General features: G+C 42.0%; 1 protein-coding gene across 1 annotated transcript in view; it reads left to right on the plus strand.

Moving 5' to 3' along the window:
• The window catches only part of ppp1r16b (protein phosphatase 1, regulatory subunit 16B), a gene marked incomplete at both ends in the record, with an annotated part of 132,230 nt that overhangs the window by 40,448 nt on the left and 65,005 nt on the right, over positions 1–26,777 (plus strand). The window contains one exon of the mRNA XM_080728878.1: positions 7,855–7,925. Within this exon, the coding sequence (XP_080585004.1) occupies positions 7,855–7,925 (71 nt within the window). The remainder of the gene's footprint in view (positions 1–7,854; positions 7,926–26,777) is intronic.

Below are 26,777 nucleotides of genomic sequence, written 5' to 3' on the forward strand. Positions count from 1 at the left end.
CCGTGTGTCCCTCGATCTCTGGTCTTTCTGTCCAATGCATATTTCAAAATGTATAATCTGCTGCTGCGGTGTGTGTGTGTGTGTGTGTGTGTGTGTGTGTGTGTGTGTGTGTGTGTGTGTGTGTGTGTGTGTGTGTGTGTGTGTGTGTGTGTGTGTGTGTGTCTTTGTGAGAAAGCTGCCAAAACTATCTGACTTCTGCCACTGACAGATGCCATTAGGCAGCTGTCAGTTCCTGATTGCTTCTCCACACTCAAACAAAGAGAATGCAGAGTGTGCTTATTATAGATATACGGTAGATGGCTGTCTGCATGGCCAATATATCGGACACATGGAAACCCATGTACATGTGTTGTAGGCCTGTCACAATTATTACATAATCTCCTAAACACAATTATTTGAGATAATCACGATTATTTTGCGTAATCATCATAATCGTTTCTAATATTTAAAAAAAAAGTAGCGGAAAGATGTGATGCAAGAGTGTGGTCTAGCCCAGTGTTTCTCAAACTTTTACATTTCAAGGTCTCCCCTTAACTCCGACATTATGGACCCGTTAGGGTCCATTTGTTTCCATTTGTACACTGTTTGAGTTACAGACTTGTATGGGTCCATTCAGACCCCCTTAAAGGAACCCACAGAGTCCCTGGAATCCACTTTGAGAAACACTGGTCTAGCCAACACCAGCTCGGGACTCCACACTCTCCTATCTTACATCAAGGTCTTGAACGTTGTTAGCTAAGCTGTCGCTCCGCAGTGTACTGTATCTACGTACTGTACAGGTTGTGTGCTTCTTGTCTTTCCTGGCTTTGCCCTGGGTTGCCTCCCATAGAGTCAGGTTGCTTGCCTCTAGTTCTGGGTGCCTGTCTGACACAGTGCTCTACTAGCCTCACCATTCTCTCTCTGACATTGTGTGTGACCCATGTTAGGTCCCCATAGAGGTCCACATTTCTGATGTGGTCCGTCCATGTGATACCTAGTGCCATTCTTAGCATTCTTGTGTAGACTCCATCCAGGGCTCTTTCCTGTTGTGCTGTGAGGGTCCATGTCTCCCCCCGTACAGCAATAATGAACAAAATAAAACACAATTAAACCGTTAATCACAGCCCTTCACATGAGCACCCATGCATGGAGACATGTGGAGACTGTGCTGTGGGATGCATGCACACACCTTAGCAGTTCTACAACCTCACAGTGTCGCGACACCGGCACATACAGTAACTACGTATAAATCAGCTATAAATGAAACTCTAACTCCTTGACCAAATCTCTAAATGCCTACGGTATGTCATAACCCTAAACCTACCTGAATGTTTTCCTAATTAGAAGCCTTTATCTTATGAGGACCAGGAAAATGGCCCTCACAATATTTATTTCTCACTACTACTTTTGGGGACATTTACTGTAACTTATTTGTGTTCTTAGATTTTAACCATAATTTAGTATGTATTAGGCCTATTGTTATTATTATTATCTGGTCCTCACAAGTACAGTAATACAAGTACACACACTTCACTGATACTGGACATTAATCAAATGATGGCCTGCAGCACACAGGTGCCACACAACAAGCGGAATCCAATCAGAACTGCAGTCTGGCAGTTTCGTCTTGTTTCCAGGCACGCACACACGCGCACACACACACACACACACACACACACACACACACACACACACACACACACACACACACACAGGCATGCTGATATGTTGTGAGCATGAGATGCCAGTAGTGTGTTTCTAATAGAGATTAATCACAGGCTGTCTGCGCTTTGGAAAGTGAACAACGACAGGGTCAAGTTTATCTGGAAGCCAGTGAGCACACTTTGTGTGATACTCATCCTCATCCATTTACTGGTGAATTCAGTAGTATTCAATCAATCAATCAATCAATGTGGCGGGAAAAAAAGTAGGGGACCAAGTATAGACGCCTGGGGGACCGCGGCCAAATTAGAATAGAGTTGTTTAAGTGGTTAAAACAAATCCAGGGCATTCTTAGGTCTTCCCAGTCCTAAGCTATTGTTTTGAATAAAAAATGAGTGGCAAGCCAGAGAATTTCACACACGGATAACTGTGTCAGTGAGATGAAATACTGTTTTCTCCTTTGATGAATTACGTTCAAGATATTCTATGATTAGATTGTAGATGAGAAATACTCATTTAACCACTTTCAACCTGGTGTCCCTATTTTGGGCACGTCATTATAGGCGAGAATATTCTAAAATAGCGGAAATAGCCGATCTACAAGCTCACAAAGCGCTGTGCCGCAACAGGTTGTGACTGATCTTGTAGATTGGCAAGCTTTGCACTGGCAATGTATTTCTCATTCATCGGTTCACACAGAGGAAACCCTTCCTTGCACAGACCTGCTCATCAGGAGCAGGTAGGGTCTCAGAGTCCTGCTAAAGGACATTTTGACACACAGCCAGTAGGAGCTGGGCATCGAACCGGGACAGTCACACTGCCTCCTCCTCACCCTGTCTCCTCAGTGGTTAATGAATTGTATAGCGTTGCTGTTTGGTGGAAACCTTGTATGTCCAAAAGTTAAAAGGTTTCAAATTACAATTAGCCGTTTGTATAAGCTCAAAACACGTTGCGTATTTTGAGCTTGTACATCAGCTATTTTCGCTACTTTTGTGTGACACTGTTTAGTATGAAATATGGGGCATTGATTTACAAAAAACACCCATAAAAAGTTAAAATATGGAGATAAGAGGTCTCTGCCCCAAAGAATTATATTACAGATTCTATTGTTAGGTTTGTTGTTGAGTATCGTGACCTTTTCTCTTTAGCCCAATCAATGGTGAATATTTAACTTTTGAAGTAAATAGTAAATAGTTATACATATTGGTGCATGTGAAGATGAACATTTTTATCATGAACTCTGGTTCATAACCGCAGACTTCCGCCACCATCAGTCTGCTTAGCACTGTTAACCTGGAAGCAACTGTGTAGTGATGATGGATGTGTGTATATGGAAACCCCATGTACTGTGCTAGCATCTAGCCTGCCCTTGTTGGACTGTGTTTGGATTGAGGAGTAAACCCGTTATACGCCTGTGTGTGTGTGTGTGTGTGTGTGTGTGCGCGTGTGTGTGTGTGTGCGTGCGTGCGTGCGTGCGTGCGTGCGTGCGTGCAGACTTGTGCTCTTGTGTAGGGATGAGGCACATTATAGGCCTGTGTGCATGTCTGTGTGTTTGTGCATAATATGTGTGATATGTGATAGTTCATAGAGAGAAAGATAGAGTGAGATTATGGACATTTGCTCTTGTGTAGTGTGTGCATGTCCGTTTGTGTATAACATGTGTGGTGTTGTTTGTTAGTTGAACATAGTGTGCGTGTGCGTGTGAGTGCGTGCGTGTGCAGGGAAGTGTGGGCTAAGCTAAGCCCCTGCAGCAGCACGCAGCAGAGCAGTGCATTGACAGGCAGGTGGCTTGATGACATGGCTGTAATAAATCACCTGTCATGATGCAGCCAACCTCTGTGGCTCACAGACACTGAGGAAAGAAGCTGTGCTGACCCACAGCATGCGCGCCGTCCGTGCGCGCGTTTGTTTACATAATTAAGTTACGCTGTGTTGCTTTTTATACACATAATGGGATTAGGGTCATCATCTGGTAATGTAATAGTCTTTTTTTATGTAGTAGTCATACACATGGATGCAGAATTTGTCTTCCTCTAGGTCAATGGCTATACGGTAAAATTCTCAGCGTTAATTTAACCCGGGAGTGTGCAGTTGTAACCAAATGGACCCGGCACACTCCCAGTTTTACAAATGGATAAAGTAATACTGAGCATTTTACTGCGGCAGGGGCTTTAGTTAAATGAGAACAGCTGTGCCCCTATCTGGGGCTGTTAAGCCTCTATAAACATAATACATTTAATAGAAAATTACACTCTGCTGCTTGGATTAAAACTACTTTGCCTCAGCCAGCGCCACTCATCTAATGCTACAGTAACAGAGAGTAACAGTAGTGGACTGACAGTCATACTGTGTAGGTTGTACGTCTGAAATTCAGGTTGTTGGCAAAACAAGATTGAGACTAAACCTCAGGAACCTTTGCATAAGAACATGAGCATATTGTTGTGTTTTGGAAATTGAACGATTTTTATGGTCCTATTTGACATTACATTTAACAAACCAGGTGCATTGTTTAAGTATTATAGTACGGGTGCTAATTTTCAACACCTGTCCACAGGAGTCTTTTCCTAAATAGAATAACACTGAAAAACCAATCAAATACATGCAATTAAACATTAGAATCAAAATCAGACCCAATACATTAACTGTGGAACAAAAGAGACAATCATTCCAGTTGTGAGCTATTCATGTGAGCACTGTTGATTTGATTTTAACCATGAATGAACACTTTATTGCGCATTATCGGCAGCGTCACACCAAAACTGGTAACCAATTTAACAGTGACTCCAGAGGTTGTTGACTGGACATGATGACATGATGGCCCACCCGACCCATATTTTGGATAGTGAGATAAGAAAAGGAAGAAAGGGATGTTTTGATGTGTTGTGTAAATTTAATCACCAGAATTTCAGCAATCTAAAGTCACTTGATTTATTATTAAAAATGTATTACATAAAGAAAAACCTTGTATCGCGATTATTTGATTAATTGAAAATACAATTAAATACATAATTATCACTAAGAAAATAATAGATCTTTGGAGCCCTAATTACCACTCCCCTCATGTCTCCCATCTCTCTGTCAACTGATTCTCTGGATCTCTCTATAGCACAATCCTGTCTAAATAAAGAATAAAATGCCAACAAATGACTTTGACTGCTAAAACTAACAAAAAACTAATCCTGGGATGTGTGCTTGCGTAATCCCCTGCATGGGTGCGCGACGAATGCGACAGCAAATAATGAATTACATTTTTCCACTTTCAGGGAGTCTAAAAGCTACAAACAATCATCGTTATGTAACAAGTTCGAAAACATTTATCAGACAGATTATGAATTCTATGGATGATTAAACCCTTGGATCAAAAAAAGGCATGCGGGTAGTATTCAGCTAACAAAATATACTGTACTGTATCTCTGTTTACTTAAAAGGCAAAAGAAAAGCCCCACAAAAACATCTGCAGTACTTGATCTGTCATCTTTAATCACAAAAATATGATACTGTATAATCTATTATCGTTCTACCACTTTGGTTTGTGTGTGTGTGTGTGTGTATGTACATGGAAAGCAGACATGGATGTCAATGCTGCTGAGGATGTCAGACCGTGCTTTTGTTATAACCAAATGTCCCAATCTTTTGAGCGCTTCATGCTATCAGCATCATTTACTTTTTTTCCCCTCGCCATCATGCATGCATACCACTGACACTGTGTGAAGGTATAGATGGTAAAACGTCAGTTTAGTCTTTTCTACAGACCTGTGGTCACCACACTGCATTTAAGATTGAAGAACTTCATCTAAACATCATCTTCCTGGCCTTTCACAGCTGGATAAACCAGCCTCAGTGCCAGAGGTGACTGTGGGTTTTCAGGGGTCAGTTGGCAGAGGATACTGCTTGTCTCTGAACCCCCCCCCCCCCCCCCACACACACACACACACACAAACACACGTACACACACAGGTTCAGAAATAACAGAAAAGCCTCTGCATGGAAAGTAAAATATCGCCTCTCATCTATTGATGTTTGTTCTGAAGTGATCTAATAGGCCCAGCGTTAAGGAGGAGGGGTGAGGGACAACAACAACACTCACAGTCACACAGTTAAATGCTGATTAAAGCAGGAATATGCTATAGGCCACTTCTGAATGTGCTGACTCCAAAGGAGCCTGATAGATCTATTAAGGCTGGAGGGAGAGTTATGGTTTTACTTCTCTGGAATGTGCCAACATGTGTGCCAAAGAAAACGGTGGCATAATGATGTGGAACAGAGCCCTTCTTGCTGTGTGCCACCGATGTTTCCTGAACTGGGGGCAAGTGTCCGCTTTTTTCTCTCACAAGATCTGGAAACACTGCTAGATTTTGCGAGAGAAACAAGCGGACAGGTCTGTGAAAACATGCCCAAAACAAGCGACAGGGGGCCACCAGTTGATATAGCATCAACATCATTTTAACCACTTTAACCCTATGTAGATCAGTTATATGAATGTACAATCTCAGAAGCTATTTTCAAAAGAAATCTTTAAAGAAATGTGAAATATTTGGAATATGACGACAAGCCCAAATTAGAAACTACACTTTAGAAACAAGCCCAAAAACTAAACTCACCCCACAACTACCAATATTTTACGGGCGACTTTACAGAAAAACTAAACAAAAAAGCCCAAAGTCGCTTATAGTAAGCAGACCTGGCAACACTGGTGGTTGTGGCTGTGACACGGAACAGGCGAGAGCAGCCTTCCTGTTCTGTCGCTTGTGATCGCTGATATGCTGTGAATTTCAGGTATTATAATTTGGTTCCAGACTCAAGGAGCTTATCTGTTTTAGACTACTAGGCAGACAAACTAGAGTAATCCTCAACGCGTGGTTACATCATCAGCCTCTGGGTCTTGCTTTAGCACTCACCCACATGAACCCCAAGCATCCCTATTCCGGGCATTTTTTATAGGTCGACATGCTGCGAAAATAGGCAAAGATTGAGCTGACATAGCCGACCTACTGTGTAACATGTTGTGCTGTGAACACGTTTGTGAGCTTTTTGTGAGCTTTTTCGGCAAAGAGATATGGTGCAGAGCGACAAAATGAGGGGACCAAGGATTTAGCCACGCCACGGGGGGACCCTGGTCAAAGAAGTATAGGTTTAAATGGTTAAACCCTATTATATAATTTTCTAAAATAGTCAAAAAAGCTCATCATACATGATTTTGGCACTTTCTGAAAGAAGTTTGGGAAGATTTTTGAAGATTGTCAACTAAAATGACAATGGGTTGAAAAGTGGTCAACGTACCTCCACACCACACCCGCCCACCAATCAGCCACCAGTCACTCATCCACTGCCCAAGGTCTGTTCGTTAAACAGCTGATAATGTGATTGATTGGGATTCCGCGCAGATGAATGCAACGATGCAATGTGATTAATGGATGGCAGATTAATTGGTGGGGTCATTAGGGCACAGTAGGCTAAGCTGGAGACCCATTTGCAGCAGCACAAGCTCACCGATAGATAGGCTTCCCCGTAAAACATGCGGAATGGAGGCTTTCCTCAGGCTCAAACCTAATACCAATTTATATGGTCGACATCATAAAAGTCTCTCCCGCGAGCCTGTCTTCCATTTGTTTGAAAAGCTATAGCTTCTCCTCAGGTTTTAACTGCTGCAGAGAGCATTCCAATGGAACAGATACAGCCGCCTATAGTACTGTGCTTGCACACAGGCTATATGTTGTTGCAAATTTATGTGCATGTTGCATCACAAAGTCTGTGTTTTTCAGTGGTGGCTGATAGAGGAAGAAGATTGGATTGTTTTAGAGGATGTCTGTAAATGCATGGCAGTTAGTTATTATTCACACATGCAAGACGGGGTCTAATAGCGGCGTGGCTATCAAGTGACATCATGGATACCAGTCTGTTAGACAGACTGGTACAAATGACGCTGTCGAGCAGAACATTTTCATGTTTTCTTTTCGTGGATCCATGCCCTACTTAATCATGCAAAAGTGTCGCACAAAAGTAGTGAAAATAGCAGTTGTAAAAGCTCAAACACGTAGCAATGCAACATGTTGTGAGCATGTAGATGACTTTTATTCTTGTTTTCAATAAAAAACATTTGTGAGACTATAGTGAAAATAGAGTTGACCGTCATAGATTGCTAGCCTACCAGGAGGTAACATTAACACTGTAAAGGTCAACATTCATCCATGTCATCCTCTCTCTCTCCACCAGTGCGCTACCTGTTGAAGAATAATGTGAGCCCGGACCTCTGCAATGAAGATGGCCTCACTGCCCTGCATCAGGTGAGATAGTCTCTGTCTGTACAATCTGTCTAGTCCAGGGGTCTTCAATGTTTTCAGGCCAAGGACCCCTTAGCTGATAGAGAGATGAAGCAGGGACCCCCAGATTCCATATAGTTTCATCGTTTGACAGCACAGTCATCAGTGTATTTTGGATTCATGTCAATTTGTGCTATCAGATATTTAACCACTTGAACCGTCATTACTTAAAAACTTGACCTTTCACTCTGTACATAGTGTTCTCTTTTTTTCCCCTCTACACCAAACCCCTTTACCGAAAATAGCCGATCTACATGCTCACAACGCCTCGTAGCGCGAGGCGTTGTTTGCTTGTAGATCTGCTATTTTTGGCTAAAGTTCTCAGAATCTGGATGTTAGGGTTCAAGTGGTTAACATTAAAAATCGAACCTCTGTTCGAAGTGGAGCTGTGTGTGTGTGTGTGTGTGTGTGTGTGTGTGTGTGTGTGTGTGTGTGTGTGTGTGTGTGTGTGTGTGTGTAGCACCTCTCTGGTCACCCAGGATCATGTGTACCGATTTTTGTGACATTTGAAGAAAATATGTAGGAAAAGGTGCAAAAAGTGTGTTTTGGAGAAAATTCAAGATGGCGGAAAATCTATCCTGGCGCAAATGGGCGTGGCCTATATGGGGAGATGCGTCTTGACCCAAGGAATCCAGGGAAAAAAGAATTTTAATTTTCCGATCTACGGTTCAAGAGTTACGGGGCAAAACGCAAAGTGGCCCGTTATAGCGCCACCATGAGGCCGAGTGATGTAATTATTTTTGGATTATTTCTTAAAATCATTATGAATCTCCTCTCCGAGGTTTGAAACTGTAGCTCCTATGGTTTACGAGAGAAAAATACTTGAATGTGAGTTTTTGCAATTCCCATTATAAGTCAATGGGGAAAATTAATTCACTAATAAATTAATATCAATTAAACTATAGAACCTTTCTCTTAGCAAGTTACTAGCACACGATTCCCGAGTAAGCCGGTCGATTTGACATATGGCGCGAGTGTGTGGTGCAAAAACTGTGGGAGGAGTAGCGTGCCAAACTTTGAGGCTACAGACACGGACGGACGGACGGACGGACGGACGGACGGACGGACGGACGGACGGAGACCCACACACACGGCCACGTATAGGGAGCTTGTGTTCCACACAGCTCCAAAAAGGAGAAAAAAAAGTTTCTATCACACAAAGATTTGGAGGACCCCCTGTAGTAACTCTGAGGACCCCCTAGGGGTCCCGGACCTAGTCTGTCTGACAGTTGGTCTGCCTTTACACTCTGTCAAGTCTGTCTGACAGTTGGTCTGTCTCCACCCATGCATTTAGATGTTTATTTTGTTCTCCTGTGACCTTTGTGACCTTTCCCTCTGTCTCATTCGTCTTCCTTCCTGTGTCTACGTAGTCTCTATGTTCAATACATTGCTGCGAGAAAAGACTGTGACGCAAGACTAAGAACAACAAATATGCCACCATACAAGATGATCTGTGCAAGTTTTCACATGACATAACAATCGAATCTGCCACAACATTGGCTGCGCTTCAGCTAAGTGAAAGGGGCTTTAGTTTTAAATGATTTAGTGTCAACTTTGCCAATGCAAGCCGGTGCCACTCTTCTGACTCTAGTTTTACCTGTGCTCTCTATTCCATCTTTCCATCTTTGCGAGGGAGGAGAAGGTGATGGAAACCCCATGCACTCACTGTGCCATCATCTATCTATATACCCTGCCTGGTAGACCGTGTCTGGATGTGGAGTAAACACATTATCGTTGCTGTCAGGTGGAAACCTTGCAAAACCCTTCCCTTTTAAAAACCTTTTCCGCTGTGGACTGAAGACTCATCTCTTCAGACTCCACCTAAACCCATAGCACTACAGTAACACTCCCCTTTCTCATTGACCATACATGAAGCTAGATAGCATTTTTAGGTTTTATACGTTTTTTACTGATTAGGTGCGTGGTCTACCTCTGCTATTGTTTTTCTAGACTGATATTCCTATGCATTTGTTATATTGTTGTTAATGTACTGACATATTATCTTGCTTATTATAGTGATGTGTATTACCTGCTTATTGTAAGTCGCTTTGGATTAAAAGCGTCTGCTAAATGCCTAAACTGTAAACAGTAAACTGTTTTAAAATTGTGAAAATAGGCGACCTACAAGCTCACAACGAGTCTTGGGAGCCGTGTTGTGAGCATGCAGATCTGCTATTTTCACTACCTTTGTGTGGTGAAGTATTTAAACGTAAGTTGAAATATAATATACAAGGTTTCTGTCTGACAGCAACGATACAGTATGTGTTATCAGTGTGTGTTTGTGAGCGTGTGTACGCACACTTGCGTTTGTGAATTTGTATTAGTAACCCTTTCATACGAACGAACGTGTGTGACAGGAATGTACGATTTACCATTAGGCATTTAACTGACGCTTAGGCATTTAACTGATGCTCTTGAGTGACTTACAAGTGTGAGATCAGACTAAACAGAGTAAGCTTGAGCCCAGGTCAACAAACAACAGGATAAATAGTCACACAAGTTGAGTACAAAGAGAACAATGTAGTGCTCCAAACACCAGGTAAACATCACACCAAGCATCTGTCTAAACATGCTATCTATGTAAATAACATTGTAAAGAAACATCTTACAAGAAATGTTCTGTTTATTAAGGAGCTAGAGACATGCTGGGAGACGCTTTTACTGAACGAACTCTACAGCAATCTTTTTGACATGAAGTGCCATTTTTTAATTTTCTCGATAGTCAGTGTGCTAAAGTTATGAAACCACATCAAACTGTAATATTTCCAACTGATTTTGATTGTTCATGGGCTATACATAAGAACCTTTTTTTATTATTATATTTTCTTACTTCATGGTGTAATGATCATTAGACTCAGAGCAACAACCCACCTATCTCCCAGACTCCCTCCCCAGTCAGAGTTCAGAGTTTGAATGACTACTGATTTGCATATAGATGTGAGTGGACTGACTAAACTCTTTTTTGAATATTTAATTTGAAATCACTCTCCCCTGTGCCAATGTTGGCATCCGTGCCTAAGGTTGCGCACCCCTGCTCTCTAGCAATGATTACTATCAGAATATAGAGCTATTTAACACTTTCGTAAGGAATATCACTTACTCTACCTTTATTATTGTGGTCAAGAAAACAAATCTAAATGGCGCAAAAACATCCATCGATAAAAAGGAGACAAGAAGTGATACAAGGAGAGAGGAGTGCTAGTGGAGAAGAGGTGAGTCTTCAGACGACAGCGGTACAGCAGTGAATATGCAGTTCTTCTGACTGCAAGAGGGAGTTTATTACACACTGGTTTGGGGCGTGTGGAGGAAATGACAAATTATCAGAAGAAATTATGTTCAATTAAAGAATTACAAGAGTCGGGTCACTGGTGTTCACTCAGTGATACTGAATAGTGTTGAACATTGCACACTTGACAGGATCTGCACAGTTCACATTGGGTATTCATACTGTTCCATTTTAATTAAATTGTTGCTTGGAAGAGATTATTTTTACAGGAATAGTATTTGACACACTGCTGTGTAATGTATTTCTGACGCTGAAAAGAAAACCCCCTGCACATTCAACAAATTGATGAATGGACTTGGGACACATTGGAACGGAGGATTAAATGTTTTCTCACCCGCTAGTTAGTAAGTAGCATATTGTCGTTGTCGGGTGGAAACCTTGTATCTCCAAGTTTCAAATTTGTACGTTCTTTTGCAAAGTAAAGCCCTGCTTCATTATACAAGGCTGTCGCACAGTAGTGAAAACAGCAGATCTACAAGCAGCAGTGCGAGGCGTTGTGTGCTTGTAGATCGGCTGTTTTCACTAGTTTAAAACACTTTTAAAATGATAAATGCAAAACAAACGGTTTTGGACATACAAGGTTTTCACCCGACAACGAAGATATGAAGCTTTCAAATGCAAAGTCAATTTTTTTTTCCTTTTCTTTTTTCTCAACCTTTTAACTGCTGCTCTCTAGTGTAGCTGTCTATAAGAGGGGCCGGTCTGTCTGACTGTCTGTCCAATCCACTTTATTTATAGAGCACATTTAAAACAACAGTGTTGAACAAAGTCTTATGATCAAAATAAGAATTCAGCTGCCTCAGCTGTTAGAAGCTTGATTTCTGTCATGCTTAGAATCACTGTCCAATTTGACCCCAAGGTTGGCTTCTTCAGGCAATCCCCGGATTGCACCTAGGGGAGCTTCAGACATCTCAAGATGCCTGAAGATGGTCTATTGACTGAAACCTTGCCTAAATAAAGTTGCGTAGGCGACTAGGCGGTGTGCAGGTAATTTTATTGTATTCGAGACAATTACAAATTGACAATGCAATTTAGGCATTTAGCAGATGCTCTTTATCCAGAGCGACTTAAAGTAAACAAGGTAAGCACATTCAGTACATAAAATGCAGACCCAATTTATTCCCTCATGGATCCAGTGATCTACATGATTAGATTTCTCTCAGTTTGCACATATGAAGAATGCAATGTCGGTGCATGATTACACTGATGTCGAAGCATTACACTGAATAACGACAGTATGAAGAAATATGTATTCAGTAGGCTCTCTGAGGTAAGGATAAAGAAAGGATAATAGAAAAGCATGAGTCAGAGTGCAAAGACTTTCAAAGTATCAAGTATCATGAAATCAAAGCCAAAGCAGTGGGTTACTTTGAAAGAATGGATCTTGAAAACCCAAGCAGGAGAATTCATAATATTGTTTGTTATTGACAAAGGAGAGAGCCGAGTATATATTAACTGTACAGTATATACCGTATACACCTGTATATCGTTGTTGTCGGGTGGAAACTTTGTATGCCCCAAACCGTTCTTTTGTATTTATCATTTTTAAAATGATTTAAAATACCGGTAGTGAAAATAGCTGATCTACAAGCACACAACGCCTCGCACCGTGAGACGTTGTGTGTCTCATTGGAGTCTTAAATATGCCACTCTCTTTGTTCTGACAGCACATTGTAGTCGCACACGTCCACAAACCATTTAAGGCTGGGGCTGGAGGAGGACAATCATCAGCCATAAAAACAATGTCCACACTCTGTAGAGTCCCTAAGTGCAATTTATTGCTTTATCAGGCTTCATCAGAGTCTGATGAAGAGCATGGGCTGGAAATGTCACCACTACTGTTAGATGTACCAATAAATTGCACCTAGGGGAGCTATAGTGTGTGCCTCCCCGTGGACCTTCTTTTCATCTTTTATGACTCTGCCTGTAAAAATGACAGTCGCTATCCAGTCCAGAACTATAATGTTGACCTAGTAGACAAACTATTTGGAGGATGTGAGCACTACTTTAAAATGGAAAACTCTGATGTATTTATTGACTTTAACAACTTTAAACCTGGCCTCCCCTATTTTGGGCATGTTATTATAGGTGGAAATTTCAAGACATTAAAAAAATAAGTCGAAGAAGGTGAAAAAAAAGGAAATCTATAAACTCACAACGCGTGGCATCGTGACGTGTTGTGAACTTGTAGGTCAGCTTTTTTCACTATTCATCATACGACAAAGTAAGTATGGCTTTAGTGGTTAATTGTTCTGCTGCTGTTGACGATCCTCACCGTCATTGAAAGGGTTAATACCATGGCGCCGTTGACGGCGAGGACTGTCAATCTTACTGTATTTACAGTAAATGTATTAATACTTACTTAATGTCGCTCCGGTCGCGGCCGCATCGGTAATGTCCGCGATTTGTTTAAAACGCACGTTGGGCGTGCACGCGAAGTGAAGCTCCTCCATGTTAAGTCAATGGAGAGGCCCATAAAGAGACTTCATTTACTCCAAATGAGACATTTTGAGCCATTTTGAGCCAGATCTGATGTAAACAATACACAAGGCAGGGCGCAGCCATGTTTCTCTTCTGGGCTCACACTGTCATGTGACTAGATGACGTAATCGTTGCCGTCAAGTGATAATCCAAAAAAACAAAAACAACCCCCTTCCGGCCCTTCAAAATAATAGCGGCGGCCGACGGAGGAAACGACGTGGCACCGAGGCACCAAGCAACCTTCAGATTAAGAGGCAGTAGATGTGTTAATGCCTTTTAAAGTAACAAGAAGTGAATCCAAAGGTCCTGTTGTGTCATTAATAATAACAAGTAGAGTGTATAGTAATATACCCCCAAGGTCGCGCCATGTATTGTCCATCTCGACCAGTTACCCATAAATGGAGACCCCTGGTACCCATATATGGAGATTCATGTACTGTATGGAGATATGCTGTGAGAGCCCAGATGCGTGGCATCTACCTGGATCTCTTCCATCATGGTAGTGATGTCAAATTGATGATATCCCTCTTGCCCAAATATGGAAGGGGCGGCAGCCTGCGCACATCGGTGTTGTCAGGCATGCACAGCAACCGGTTGTGTTGTGACTGAGGTCAGACCAGAGCTCTGCTCAGCATGTATAAGATTTGAAAATACTTTTGAATTACTCTTCATTCCACAGAGGCCAAAGCATTCAGTTTTCTTACTCAGTGTCGTGAGAGAAAGAGATAGAAAACATAAGGAGTCAGAAAGAGGATAAATAAATTGTCCATTAGCCAACAGCACCTAAAACTCTGTTCCTATAACAGTCCATGTATAGATTCAGATTTGATGATGAACCGCCACTTCAGGAAGGAGTGTGGTCACAATGCTCCCAGACTAAGTTCTGATTGTACATACTCCAGATCTAAGTCGAGCCATGACGACCTCTATTCCCAAATGCCCATAAATGGACAGATCCCCTCAGAATCGTGCCAGCAAATCACCAGAATTGTAACCAGCCAGGAACAAGGAGACACAGACGAACCAAAATCTTACAGTCATCAAAGATTTATCAATACTTTAACTCAACCAGGAGAGGTGAAGACACATCAGCTGACTTATACAGGGAAGAAAACTCACATCTGTAAAGAGTGTGACAAGAGTTTCAGTCAGTTGGGTCACCTGAAGACTCACCAGCGTACCCACACTGGAGAAAAACCTTTTCACTGTAAAGAGTGTGGCAAGAGTTTCACTGAATTAGGTCACCTGAAGAGACACCTGTATATCCACACTGGAGAAAAACCTTTTCACTGTAAAGAGTGTGACAAGAGTTTCAGTCAGTTAGGTAACCTGAAGATTCACCAGCGTATCCACACAGGAGAAAAACCTTTCCACTGTAAGCAGTGTGACAAGAACTTTAGTGTGTTAGGTAATCTGAAGACACACCAGCGTATCCACACTGGAGAAAAACTGTTCTATTGTAAACAGTGTGACAAGGCTTTTAGTCGGTTAAATGATCTTAAGATTCACCAGCGTAGCCACACCGGAGAAAAACCTTTTCACTGTAAAGAGTGTGACAAGAACTTTAGTGTGTTAGGTAATCTGAAGACACACAAGCGTATCCACACCGGAGAAAAACCTTTTCACTGTAAAGAGTGTGGCAAGAGATTCACTGAATTAGGTCACCTGAAGAGACACCAGCATATCCACACTGGGGAAACACCGTTCTATTGTAAACAGTGTGACAAGAGTTTCAGTCAGTTAGGTAACCTGAAGATTCACCAGCGCATCCACACAGAAGAAAAACCTTTCCACTGTCAGCAGTGTGACAAGAACTTTAGTGTGTTAAGTAATCTGAAGAGACACCAGCGTATCCACACTGGAGAAAAACCTTTCCATTGTAAGCAGTGTGGCAAGAACTTTAATGTGCTAGGTAATCTGAAGAGTCACCAGCGCATCCACACTGGAGAAAAACCTTTTCACATTAAAGAGTGAGAACCACCGTCTGCACAATGGAGGGAAAGAAAACTAATGTGGTCACACCCAAATATGGCTGTAGACTGATAAATGCAGATGTGCCATCCTGTTTTGTGCAGCCAGTGTGAAGTGAGCGGTGCTTTTTCAAGGACCATATTATGTCATCCAAAAAAAAAAAAAAAAGGTAAATCCAAGCTATCCGATTAGTTAATACTAGAAGCTCGGGCGGCCGAGCGTCTAGTCGGCAACTCAGGAACAATGTAAATAGGGAATGGATGCAAACCCTTTAATGTAAACCCCATTATACCTGTTGTCACAGGACCCGTTTTGACCATCTGTTTGCCTGTGTCCATTTATGCCCATACATGGAGATCTCTGTATCTGCCTGACGGTTGGCCAAGCGTCTAATCGAGGACCGGCCTACTCGGGAAAGATGTAAATAGGGAATGAATGCCCCAACTCCATTATACCTGTTGTCATAGGACCTGTTTTGACCATCTGTTTGCCTGTGTCCATTTATGCCCATATATGGAGATATCTGTATCTGTCTATCTGCGTCCATTTTATGCCCATATATGGACATCTCTGCAGACACAGTGCCGGTTCCGGAAAACCCTGATGTCAGACATCAGGTCCGCATACGGAGAAGCTGCCAGTTCCGGAAAATTGCGTATCAGGTCGGGTTCGAGGCCTGGCACTGCACTACCTGCTGCGGCGGGGAACGCGTGTGCCGAATTTGAAGCCGGTGGGACGTATCTCGTATTCTCGAGATACGCGGATTACATACATACATACATCAAAACACGTCATACTGATGACATTCAATATGTAACCATGGCATTTTTTGTTGACTCATGTGGCGTAGTGATGTCAGAGCCTTTTATGAAGTGATGTGAGTCAGCGCTTGCGCCGATTTCCTCCGGAACACACTGATGTCAACAATCAATTCCGCATACAGAGATTCCAAACGTTTCGCGCCGGTTCGGGAAAACCGCGCATGGGGTCAGGTCGAGGCCTGGCACTGCACTTACGAATCTGAAGCCGGTGGGACGAATGGTTCTCAAGATACGCGGATTACACACACACACACACACACACACACACGCACGCAGAGACTTCTCGCATTTATTGTAAGACTAGGGAAAACCGCGCGTCGGGTCGGGTCGAGGCCCGGCACTGCACTCCGTGCCGCGGCGGGGAACGCGCGTGCCGAATCTGAAGCCGGTGGGACGAACGGTTCTCGAGATACGCGGATTACAGACACACAGACACGCACGCAGAGACTTCTCGCATTTATAGATAGATAATACATAATAATACATCAGACTTATATAGCGCTTTTCATGGTACCCAAAGTCGCTTTACAGAACAAACAAAAAACAAACAACTTTATTAAGAAAGAGAGAACAAAAGTTAAGTCTAAAATGAGCAAGATTAAAACAAAAGACTTAAGACTAGAGGGAGATTACATTTTAATTAGCCTTAACAATGTTTTGCACATTCTGTCTCTAAACCTCTTTGATCGAGTGTACCTTGAGATGGCTGTTCGATACTGCTATTTGTCTATTTTGATCGATTTGTTTGCTGCCCCTTGTTTACTTGTATGTTGTTAACCTAGAAATGTTGATCTGTTGCCTCCTTGCTTGTGCAGTGCACTGCCAATTAATTGCCCCCTCATGGGATAAAGAAAGACTAATCTGAATGTGATACAGGGTACTAGTGAGACAAACACCCTACACCAGGACTGGCAAAATGTGGTGTTTGTCGTCTACTAGTTGATAAAGAAATTAAGGGCTTGGAAAAAGCTTATTCTTAGACATTTACAACTTAACACGGCATGAATTAAGATAAATCCATTTTCAATATGTTTGTTTGTTGTTTTTAATTAAGCAAGCTTTCTCTGTGTGGGCTGTTTTCCATTATCACACCCAGGCTATGAGCCACAGCACTTATCTGCTCTGCTGAAGGTTGACAGTTTGGATTAGCCTTGAAGGCTGGATAACATCCTTATTCATTTAAATAATGTTGTTTTAAATAAAGTACACAATTACTGACACATTATTTATTTATGTGTCCGAGTCTCCATTTCTTAACCTTGTCGTCGTCGTCGGAGGCCACTTGTCAGAAACAGTTTCTTGAAATTAGTTTTGCTTTTTGCTTTTGTTGTGGAAGTTTGAAACTTATTCCACAGAATAATTGCCCTGTATACAGATTAGTTTCTACCAACTGCAAATAATTGTTTTTTATGATCTCATTCAATATAGTAACTTTGACCTACTCATTATATTGTTCAGTGTCTTCCACAGTTTCTTCCTGGTTCCTTATTTAATTTATCCTATTTTGGTTGTTTGTTTGTTTATTTATCATTTTCCTAGTAATGCTTGTGACTTGATTTCAGATTAGACAGTGTTCATCATGCCATTCACTTTAGTCACCAGTAACTAAGTAGCCTTGGTAACCAGCGGTTCCCGAGCAGGGGTGTCACACCAAATTCTGGGCCCTGGGTACAAGGATTCACTGTGGGCCCCCCATGAATGTTCATCACAGGGGGAGGGGGTTTAACCCATTTAGACTGGGAACGCATTATTTTGTGCTTTAACTATTGAAAAATAGCAGATATCCAAGCTCACGTGCAGTGCCGCGCTGCAATCTTGTAGATCTGCTATTTTTGAAAAATCTCAAAAAGTATAAAAAAAGAAAAAAAAGAAAACTATGTTTCTATGTCAGTGGTGCTCAAACTTTTTCATGTGAAGGACCCCCAAAATGATATGTATTTGGACCCCATCTCAAATTTAGTTCCAGGGACCCCCCAGAAGCAACATTTGAGTTACAAATGTTCGCTTAAAAAATACATATATTCAAAGATTTGCACACACTTTCACAACTTTTCGTAGTGCGGCACTCGGTGGTGCGCTGTGAGCTTATATATCTGCTATTTTTTAATAGCTAAAGTGACGCCCCTGTTCCCGAGCCGTGTGGCCCATGGGTCAAGAGCCTGTCTCCTGTTTCATTAGCATGAGGCAACTTGATGTACAAGTACTCTCCTGGACATGATTCTAGTATGTCTCAGGCACTTACCACCAGCACAACCCTTGATGCTGAGTGCCAAGCAAGGAGGCTGACTCGGCTGGGAATTGAACCTCTGACCTCCCAATCTCAGGTCGAACACTCTAGCCCAGGGGTCTTCAACAGGGGGTCTGGGACCCCTAGGGGGTCCCCAGAGTTACTACAGGGGGTCCTTCAAATCTTTGAGTGATAGATTTTTTTTCTCCTTTTTTATATTAACCATTTGAACCCTAGTGCCCATATTCTGAGAACTTTAGCCAAAAATAGTAGATCGGCTATTTTTGGCAAAGAGCTTTGGTGTAGAGGGGAAAAAGAGCAGACTAAGTACAGAGTGAAAGCGCAAGTCTATTTGAGCTCATACTCTGCGATCCCCGTCGAAACCAGAGATTTCACGCTGTACCGCGGTGCCATGCCCGTCGATCCCGGAAGTTTAATTAGCTTTAATCATTATGAAAGGATTAAAAGTATTATCGCTGAGTACTACAGCTATGTTTAAAATGGCAGCAAAATTGTTAAGTATTGACAGTTCAAGTGATTAAATATCTGAAAACACAAATTGACATGAATCCAAAATACACTGATGATTGTGCTGTGAAATGATTAAACTATATGGAATCTATGAACAGGTTGTGGGGGTCCCTGCTTCATCTCTTTCTCAACTAAGGGGTCCTTGGCCTGAAAACATTGAAGACCCCTGCTCTAGCCACTCTATAACCACTGAACCAGGCAATACTGCTAACTTGTTCAATTAATCTCTTCTATTCATGCAAACCTTGAGATTGTCATCTTGTACCCTACAAAGCCAAAGTGCAGTAACTACGCAAATCATTTTTTATAATATTTATTTTTAAAGATTTGTTTTGGGGCTTTTAACCCTTTATTGATAGGACAGTAGACTGACATGGGGAGAGACAAGCTGCGAAGGTCGTCGGGATCTGGATTCAAACTCGCAACACGCTGTCAGGCATCAGAGCTCAGAGCTGGTATGCGCTTGGACCGTTAGGCCAGCGGGTGCCCAGCAAATCATTTGTTTTAAAGTGTTTCAGTTGGCCAGCCAAATGGTACTTTATAAGTGATATTACACTAATTGTATATGTATTCATGAGGCAATTGACCTCTGAGACAAATAAGTGAGTATATCCAAAATCGTAGTTTCTACACTTTGGCTTTGTTAGGCTAATATTTTTCTAATTCAGCCATGTTTATCCATAATTGATGAAGATTCTGTATCTCTATATACAGTACATATATACTGTATATGTATACCTCCTTAATGTCCTTCCTTTATGGCCTGCCCTTCTCACAGAAATGTTTTAGTGACATTTCTAGGTTCCGGGCTGGCATTAGGAAGTTTTGTATCCGTACGTTTTCACAAAACATGAAAAGAGAATTGATAGAATGATTCTTTGTATGTGTTTAACGTATAAATTGGCCATTGGATTGCATACGTTGGCAGAGTATCAACCATTTGCTTCTTTAGTGGACATGCTTTTGTGATCCAATCGATGGTGCGGTCACCCAAAAAATTGATTTACCAGTTTGCATCAGTAACCCTGTGAAGCATAAGACAACATAGCATTGACTTAATCAGCCTCAGCATCCCAACTGTATAGTGTCTAAACCATGCATGTCCATATTTCATTTTTTCATAAATTAATTCCCTATGTTATACTTAATAATACTGTTGCATGAAAGTATTGCATAAGAGTAGCAAAAATAGCCAAGCTCTACAAGCTTTTGTGATGCATTGTGAGCTTGTAGATCGGCTATTTTCAAATGGCCAAAATATATATAGGGCTGAAGTGGTTAATGTATGTTTTGGAATAATACTCAAAATCTACTTAGAAACTAGTTTTCAAATAATTGTAGTGGAGTAAAAGTACAATATTTGCCTCCTAGATGTAATGGAGTAGAAGTAAACATATTGTAAATTGGAAATACTCAAGTAAAGTACAAATGCCTCACAATTTTACAGTAATTAAGTAAATAAATGTAGTTACTTTTCACAACTGATTCCAAGGCAGTTGTCATGAGGTCTGTTCTGGTTGGTATGTGACTCTTCTACTGTCCACACAGTACCCAGCCACACCCCCACCATAAAGCTATTTCTATCGTGCCTGTAATAAATATCATTACCTGGTATTGCTGCTGCAGTGTCATCGATCAATGAATCTAAATTAGTCTCCTAGATGGCCAAGTCATTCAACCACTTAATGTCTTAACACTGCAGACATTAAGATGTGCAATCCTTAAACATTTCCTTGGTAGCTGAAGAGTCATTATGCATTAGGCTTACTCTGTTTACACAATCATTGTTCAGAAAGCTAATCAGGATAATTGATCACTGTTCTTGATACACACACACACACACACACACACACACACACACACACACACACACACACACACACACACACACACACACACACACACACACACAGCATTTATATAGTGCCTTTATCCAAAGCGCTTTACAGAGATTGTGCATTACATTCACCCATTCACTCACACATTCATACACCGATGGTGGAGGAAACCATGCAAGGCACCAACCTATTCACTGGGAGCAACAGGGGTTCAGAGTCTTGCTCAAGGACTCTTCGACACTAACCCAGGTTCGAACTGGGATCCCTTCGGGAACCCTCCGTGTTCTAATGACGGTTTCTCTACCCCTGAGCCACTGCCACGCCGTAGTGTACAAAAGCGTATTTGAGGTTGGACCTTGCTCTGGACAACAAAGTTGTTTATTCTTTCCGGTTTTATTTCCTGTCCTTGAGTAAGACACTTGGTTGGTGCTTTGCATGGTTTCCTCTGCCATCGGTGTGTAAGTGGCTGAATGTGAAATACAGTAAAAAACACCATGAAGGGTCAGAAAGACTATAAAGGTGCTATGCAGCAGTCCATTTACAGTACCATGTACTAGCCTATATCCATGAATTTGAATAGGTGGACCACAACATGTCTGGGTATGTGAGTGTCTCTGAATGTTCCTTTCCTGTGTCTGCATGCTTTATTTCAATCTTGGCAGCTTCAATTTGGATGTAAATAATTCCTGAACTTTAAGCCCACTGGACCAAAAAACCCCCACCTCTCCCACACTTGTTCATGCTCTCCTCCATCTCCGATAATACATTTAGTCCTTCCTCGAGATACTTTCTCTCTCTCTCTCTCTCTCTCTCTCTCTCTCTCTCTCTCTCTCTCTCTCACTCTTTTTCCTCTCCCCCTCATGCCCCCTCTGCTGGTGGGGGGTAGAGGGACGTCTTCCTCCCTCCAGTCAGCCAGAGGGGACAGCAGTGGAGAATCCGCCGGCGGCCAACAGATCAGTTTAACCTTTCAGCTGTGAATGTGTCAGCTCTGTGTGGATGGACATGAACCAGGATAATCTGCTAGTTCTGCTATCAGCCACCATGACAGATCCGACATGACAAGGTTTTCTTTCCGACCTAGCTCGGAAAAATAACCTGTGACAAGCTCTGCCGTGGACACTATACAGAGATGCACAAACACACAGAGTTAAATCTTACACATACGCACGCACGCATGTACGCACACCCACACACGTTATCATAACCTGTAGCTTTGCTCACAGCTATGTAGTGAATGGATACAGAGACAGACAGAAAGAGAGAGAGACACTGAAAGAGAGTTACTGTAGGCAGATGATCAGAGAGAGAGATTAAGGCTAGTTGGGATAATGTTTCTCTAAATGAGATGTCATTCCCACCTGGGGTTGGCCTCACCTCACCGATATGGGACATTAATCAAAAGATGTCCCGCAGCAGTGGCACCGGGGCCGGATCTAGGCATAGGCAAGGGGGGGCAATGCCCCCCTAAATGCCCTGTCTGCCCCACCAAACATGATGGCATGCAAAAATCAAAAATCGGCCGGCCGCATCGGTGACCGGACGGTCACTGACATGCTCTGGACTAATTTAAACATTAGCAAATAGCAGCCAGTCTACTTAGTGGCAGCCTACAGTACAACAGAATACAGATGATGCTGATTACCTTTGCAATGTAAGGATATATTCCATAATCCTGTGTCAATGTAGTCTCAAAGAAGAAGGAAAAAAAAAAAAGCATCGCAAGGCTTTCCTGCCTCCAGTCCAGACGGTCCATGCAGAATGAGTTTACTTTCACTTTCATTTAACAGAAAGCAACAGCATTGCAAAAGCTGTTGCAAGCGACAGAAAAAGCCATCCTATAAATTTCCCTTTATTTTAGCCAGTTTCAAAGGAAAACCACCTCCCGTTTCTCTGTTGTTGGAAAAAAAAAAAGTCAGTTCACTTTGCGTGGTGTCACTGTCATGTGTGTCTGTCCACACGCTGGATTAATCAATGCATGTCCAGGTGAAGCCTGTTAAAGGTCGTTATAGTATCCTCCGATAGTTTCACAAAGTACATTAAGCAACAGAAATGTATTATGTAACATTTTAAGTCCCTTACAGAGGTTTTACAACCCAAAACAACAGGAACAGCCAGGGTCATGAGGTAATATTTTGCCCTTAAATATTTGAAAGGAAGGAATAGACTAGAGTCAGACTACTGTGACACAAGGTAAATTTCTCACCTTGAAGACAATGAATGCAACCTTATTTATTTTAGCTTTTAAGACAATCGTTTTGCTTGTTAAAAAATATTTATTAAATAATAATATTATTAATAATATTTGAAATAAATGATCTCAATATGTATACCAATAATTTTAAAATAAAGGTTTTGCCATAATCATGCAGCTCTAACAGTGACACAGACAGAAGCAATGGCACAGCAATTATACAATATATACAATAGTATGTATTTTTAACTTTAGGTGGCATAGCTCAGGGGTAGAGAAACTGGTATTAGAGCATGAAGGGTATAAATCCCGAAGGGTTCCCAGTTCGAATCCGGGCTCCCCCTGAGTTAATGTCGAAGGGTCCTTGGGCAAGACTCTGAACCCCTAATTGCCTCCGGTGAGTAGGTTGGTGCCTTGCATGGCTTCCTCCGCCACCGGTGTATGAATGTGTGTGTGAATGGGTGAATGTAATGCACAAGTAAAGCGCTTTGGATTAAAAGCGCTATATAAATGCACCATTTACCATTTAGGCCTTACAGTGAATGATCAGCTGGCATCAATATTATATCCATATCATATTAGACTGGATATTGTCTGTGATTTTGGATATTGTACTTTTGTGATTGATTTGGCATTAGTGTTCTTCTAGCTTATTGGTACTCAAATTGAAGTATGTCTTGTAGGCCTACTTGGCCTGAAAAAAGGGTATTGGAGCAACCCTATTTTCTAGTTCATAGCTAAAGAAATCGGTATCGGAAAATCAGTTTTGGCAGGTCAGACCTTCATAAAACCGGTGGATCGGTACCGGCCAAGAATTTTGCAATCAGTCCATCTCTACTACAATATATAGAGACAGAGAGAGATAGGTGTAAGACCTGTTGTTTGTAATGCGTGTTATAGGTATAAGTGTGCCAAAATGCTTTGTTTTTTATGCATTTCGGGTGTTTTAGGGGGTTTGATCCCCCCATTTTTTTCCGCCCACGCCTAACGGTGTGGGCTGGAGGTGCCCCCCTATCATTTCTTGCTGCCCCACCTACTACTAAAGGCTAGATCCGGCCCTGCGCAGCACACAGACATACTACACACACACACCCACATAAATAAGCACAAACACACATGCTTCAATATGCTCTACCATATCCTAGCCCCTTGAGGAGGAGTTAATGTTTCACGAACGCACCTTGATAGCGTTGGGTGTGACAATCAGAACATGTATAATTCAGCTCTGTCTGCTGCGCTTTAGCCGCACACCTGTGTGTCTGTGTCTGTGCTAGCTCACACTTAGGGGGATACAATTTGTGCGAGGAAATTGGCAGGGCATGGCATGTTTGTGTGTGCGCAGCCTGCGCTGTGGTGTGCCAGAGAGAGTGAGAGAGAGCAGTGAACTCGCCTGGGGATGCTTCCAAACACACCTGTTTTGTTGTTGTGCCGTATTTGGGGCCAGCCTCCTCTGTCCACACACAGCTGTTGTGTGGTTGACTTTTGCCTGATTTATAGCTAGTTGCCACTGCGGTGTCGCACACCAAAAATAGAAGATCTACAAGCTCACAACGAAGAGAGAGAGACAGAGCACGTTAGGACCTGTGATTCTCAACCTGATTCTGAAAAGTGTTTGCGGCCCACCCATCTGACCACTTAACACGGCAGCCGTGCATTTTCAGAGCGTGTTTATTATTTGTCTTCCGACTTGGATCAATGGAACTAACATTATATTCCTATTGTGATGTGTACCGTTATTCCGACGTCCCATCAATCTATCTAACTCTAACCTCGGTAAAACTATGCCTAAACCTAACCCTAAATCTAACCCTAAACCTAAACCTAACCCTACCCTAAGTCGGACTAATGGGATGTCGGACTACCGAGATTTTGCATATCACAATGACACATTTTTCAAAGTTGTAAAGGAAAAACACCATGCTTTTAAGCTTTCTCAATATAGTATATCAGGGATCTCCAATAGGTGGCCCGCGGGCCATTTGCGGCCTGCGGGCCCCCCGCAGGCCGTCTGTCTGGCCCCCACCTACGCTAGTTAGTAGTTAGTTGTTGATGGCTGCTCGTTAATGCATCAAAGGAAGGCAATTATGTGTCTGCACTTTCAAATAATTCACTGTCTAATACCAATTTCTTAACTGTTACCAGTTAATGGTTGGCCATCACTGGCTGCTGTTATACAGATGCATACTTTTCAAGCAGACTGGTTGGTTCTTCCCGGTGGGGGCTCCTCACTGGCAGGAGAGCCAGTAGGATAAACAGCAGTGACAACACACAGAGATGTGAGGAGAGGAATCAATTGGCATAACTAAACTGGGCAGAAAAAGGGGTAAGAAGAGAGAAAGAAAAATGTTTTATTCACACAAAAAAGGTTATGGATCGCAGCTTTAACCACTTATGTAAGTGGTTTGTCATATGACAAATAGTGAAAATAGCCGAGCTACAAGGTCACGTATTTGTAGGTCTGCTATTGGTTGTTTCTGGAACATTTTCGCCTTATTACGACATGCCCAAAATAGAGACACCAGTTTGATAGTGATTAAGAGACCTTTTTAAAGACATTGATTTCAGTCGTTGAGTCCCTGTAAAAGTTTATGCAGTCCAGAGCTGAGAGACAAGCATTCAAACCTCACCACAATGTGCTGTTAGCTCTGCAGCGGCCCTGCTGCTGATGCGTTAGCTTAGCAGACCGCTTCATTTGAATATGATTCTTTTCAGATTCCATCAGCAGATCTGACGTTAGAGACCACAATGCTGTGTGTCCACATTCCTCAGTCGTCCAAGTTAATGCCCAGTGTTGTAAAAAGTACTTACATTTTACGTTACAAGTAAAGGTCCAGAATTCAAAATGTCCTTGAGTAAAAGTATGAAAGTATTGGCATCAAAATGTACTTAAAGTACCAAAAGTAAAAGTACAAAATGGTTGAAAATAGCAGATAGATCGCCACGGGAAAATAAAATTAGGCTAAAGTGCTTAATGTATGTTTTCATTATATTATAATTTATATCTGCAAAGTAACTAGTAACTAAAGTTTTTAAATAAATGTAGTGGAGTAAAAGTACAACATTTGGATCTGAGATGTTGGAGTAGAAGTAAAAGTATTGGTAATTGGAAATACTCAAGGCACCTCAAAGTTGTACTTAAGTACAGTACTTAAGTAAATGTACTTAGCTACTTTACACCACTGTTAACTCTTATACTGCTTTGGACGTTCCTGTTCGCCCCAATTCTAGAGAGTGAGGCGCGCCAATACGGCGCTCGTTCGTTTACCTTGTTGATGTCCTTAAGCTGATGAGGGGTCGCGCCGCCGTGTACTGTAATCACATCGCGAGCAGTGATGGTCATAAAAATCCATTATGAGTTAACATCAACGGAGACCAATTCTCTTCCGTGTTGATTTCTCTGGCTCTGAGAGTCTCTATGGCCAGAGTGCTCTGAATGTACGGTAAGCCAGAACAGCCAATTCACATTAATT

This window comes from Nannobrachium achirus, assembly GCF_963921795.1.
Source record: "Nannobrachium achirus genome assembly, chromosome: 6".
Classification (NCBI taxonomy): domain Eukaryota; kingdom Metazoa; phylum Chordata; class Actinopteri; order Myctophiformes; family Myctophidae; genus Nannobrachium; species Nannobrachium achirus.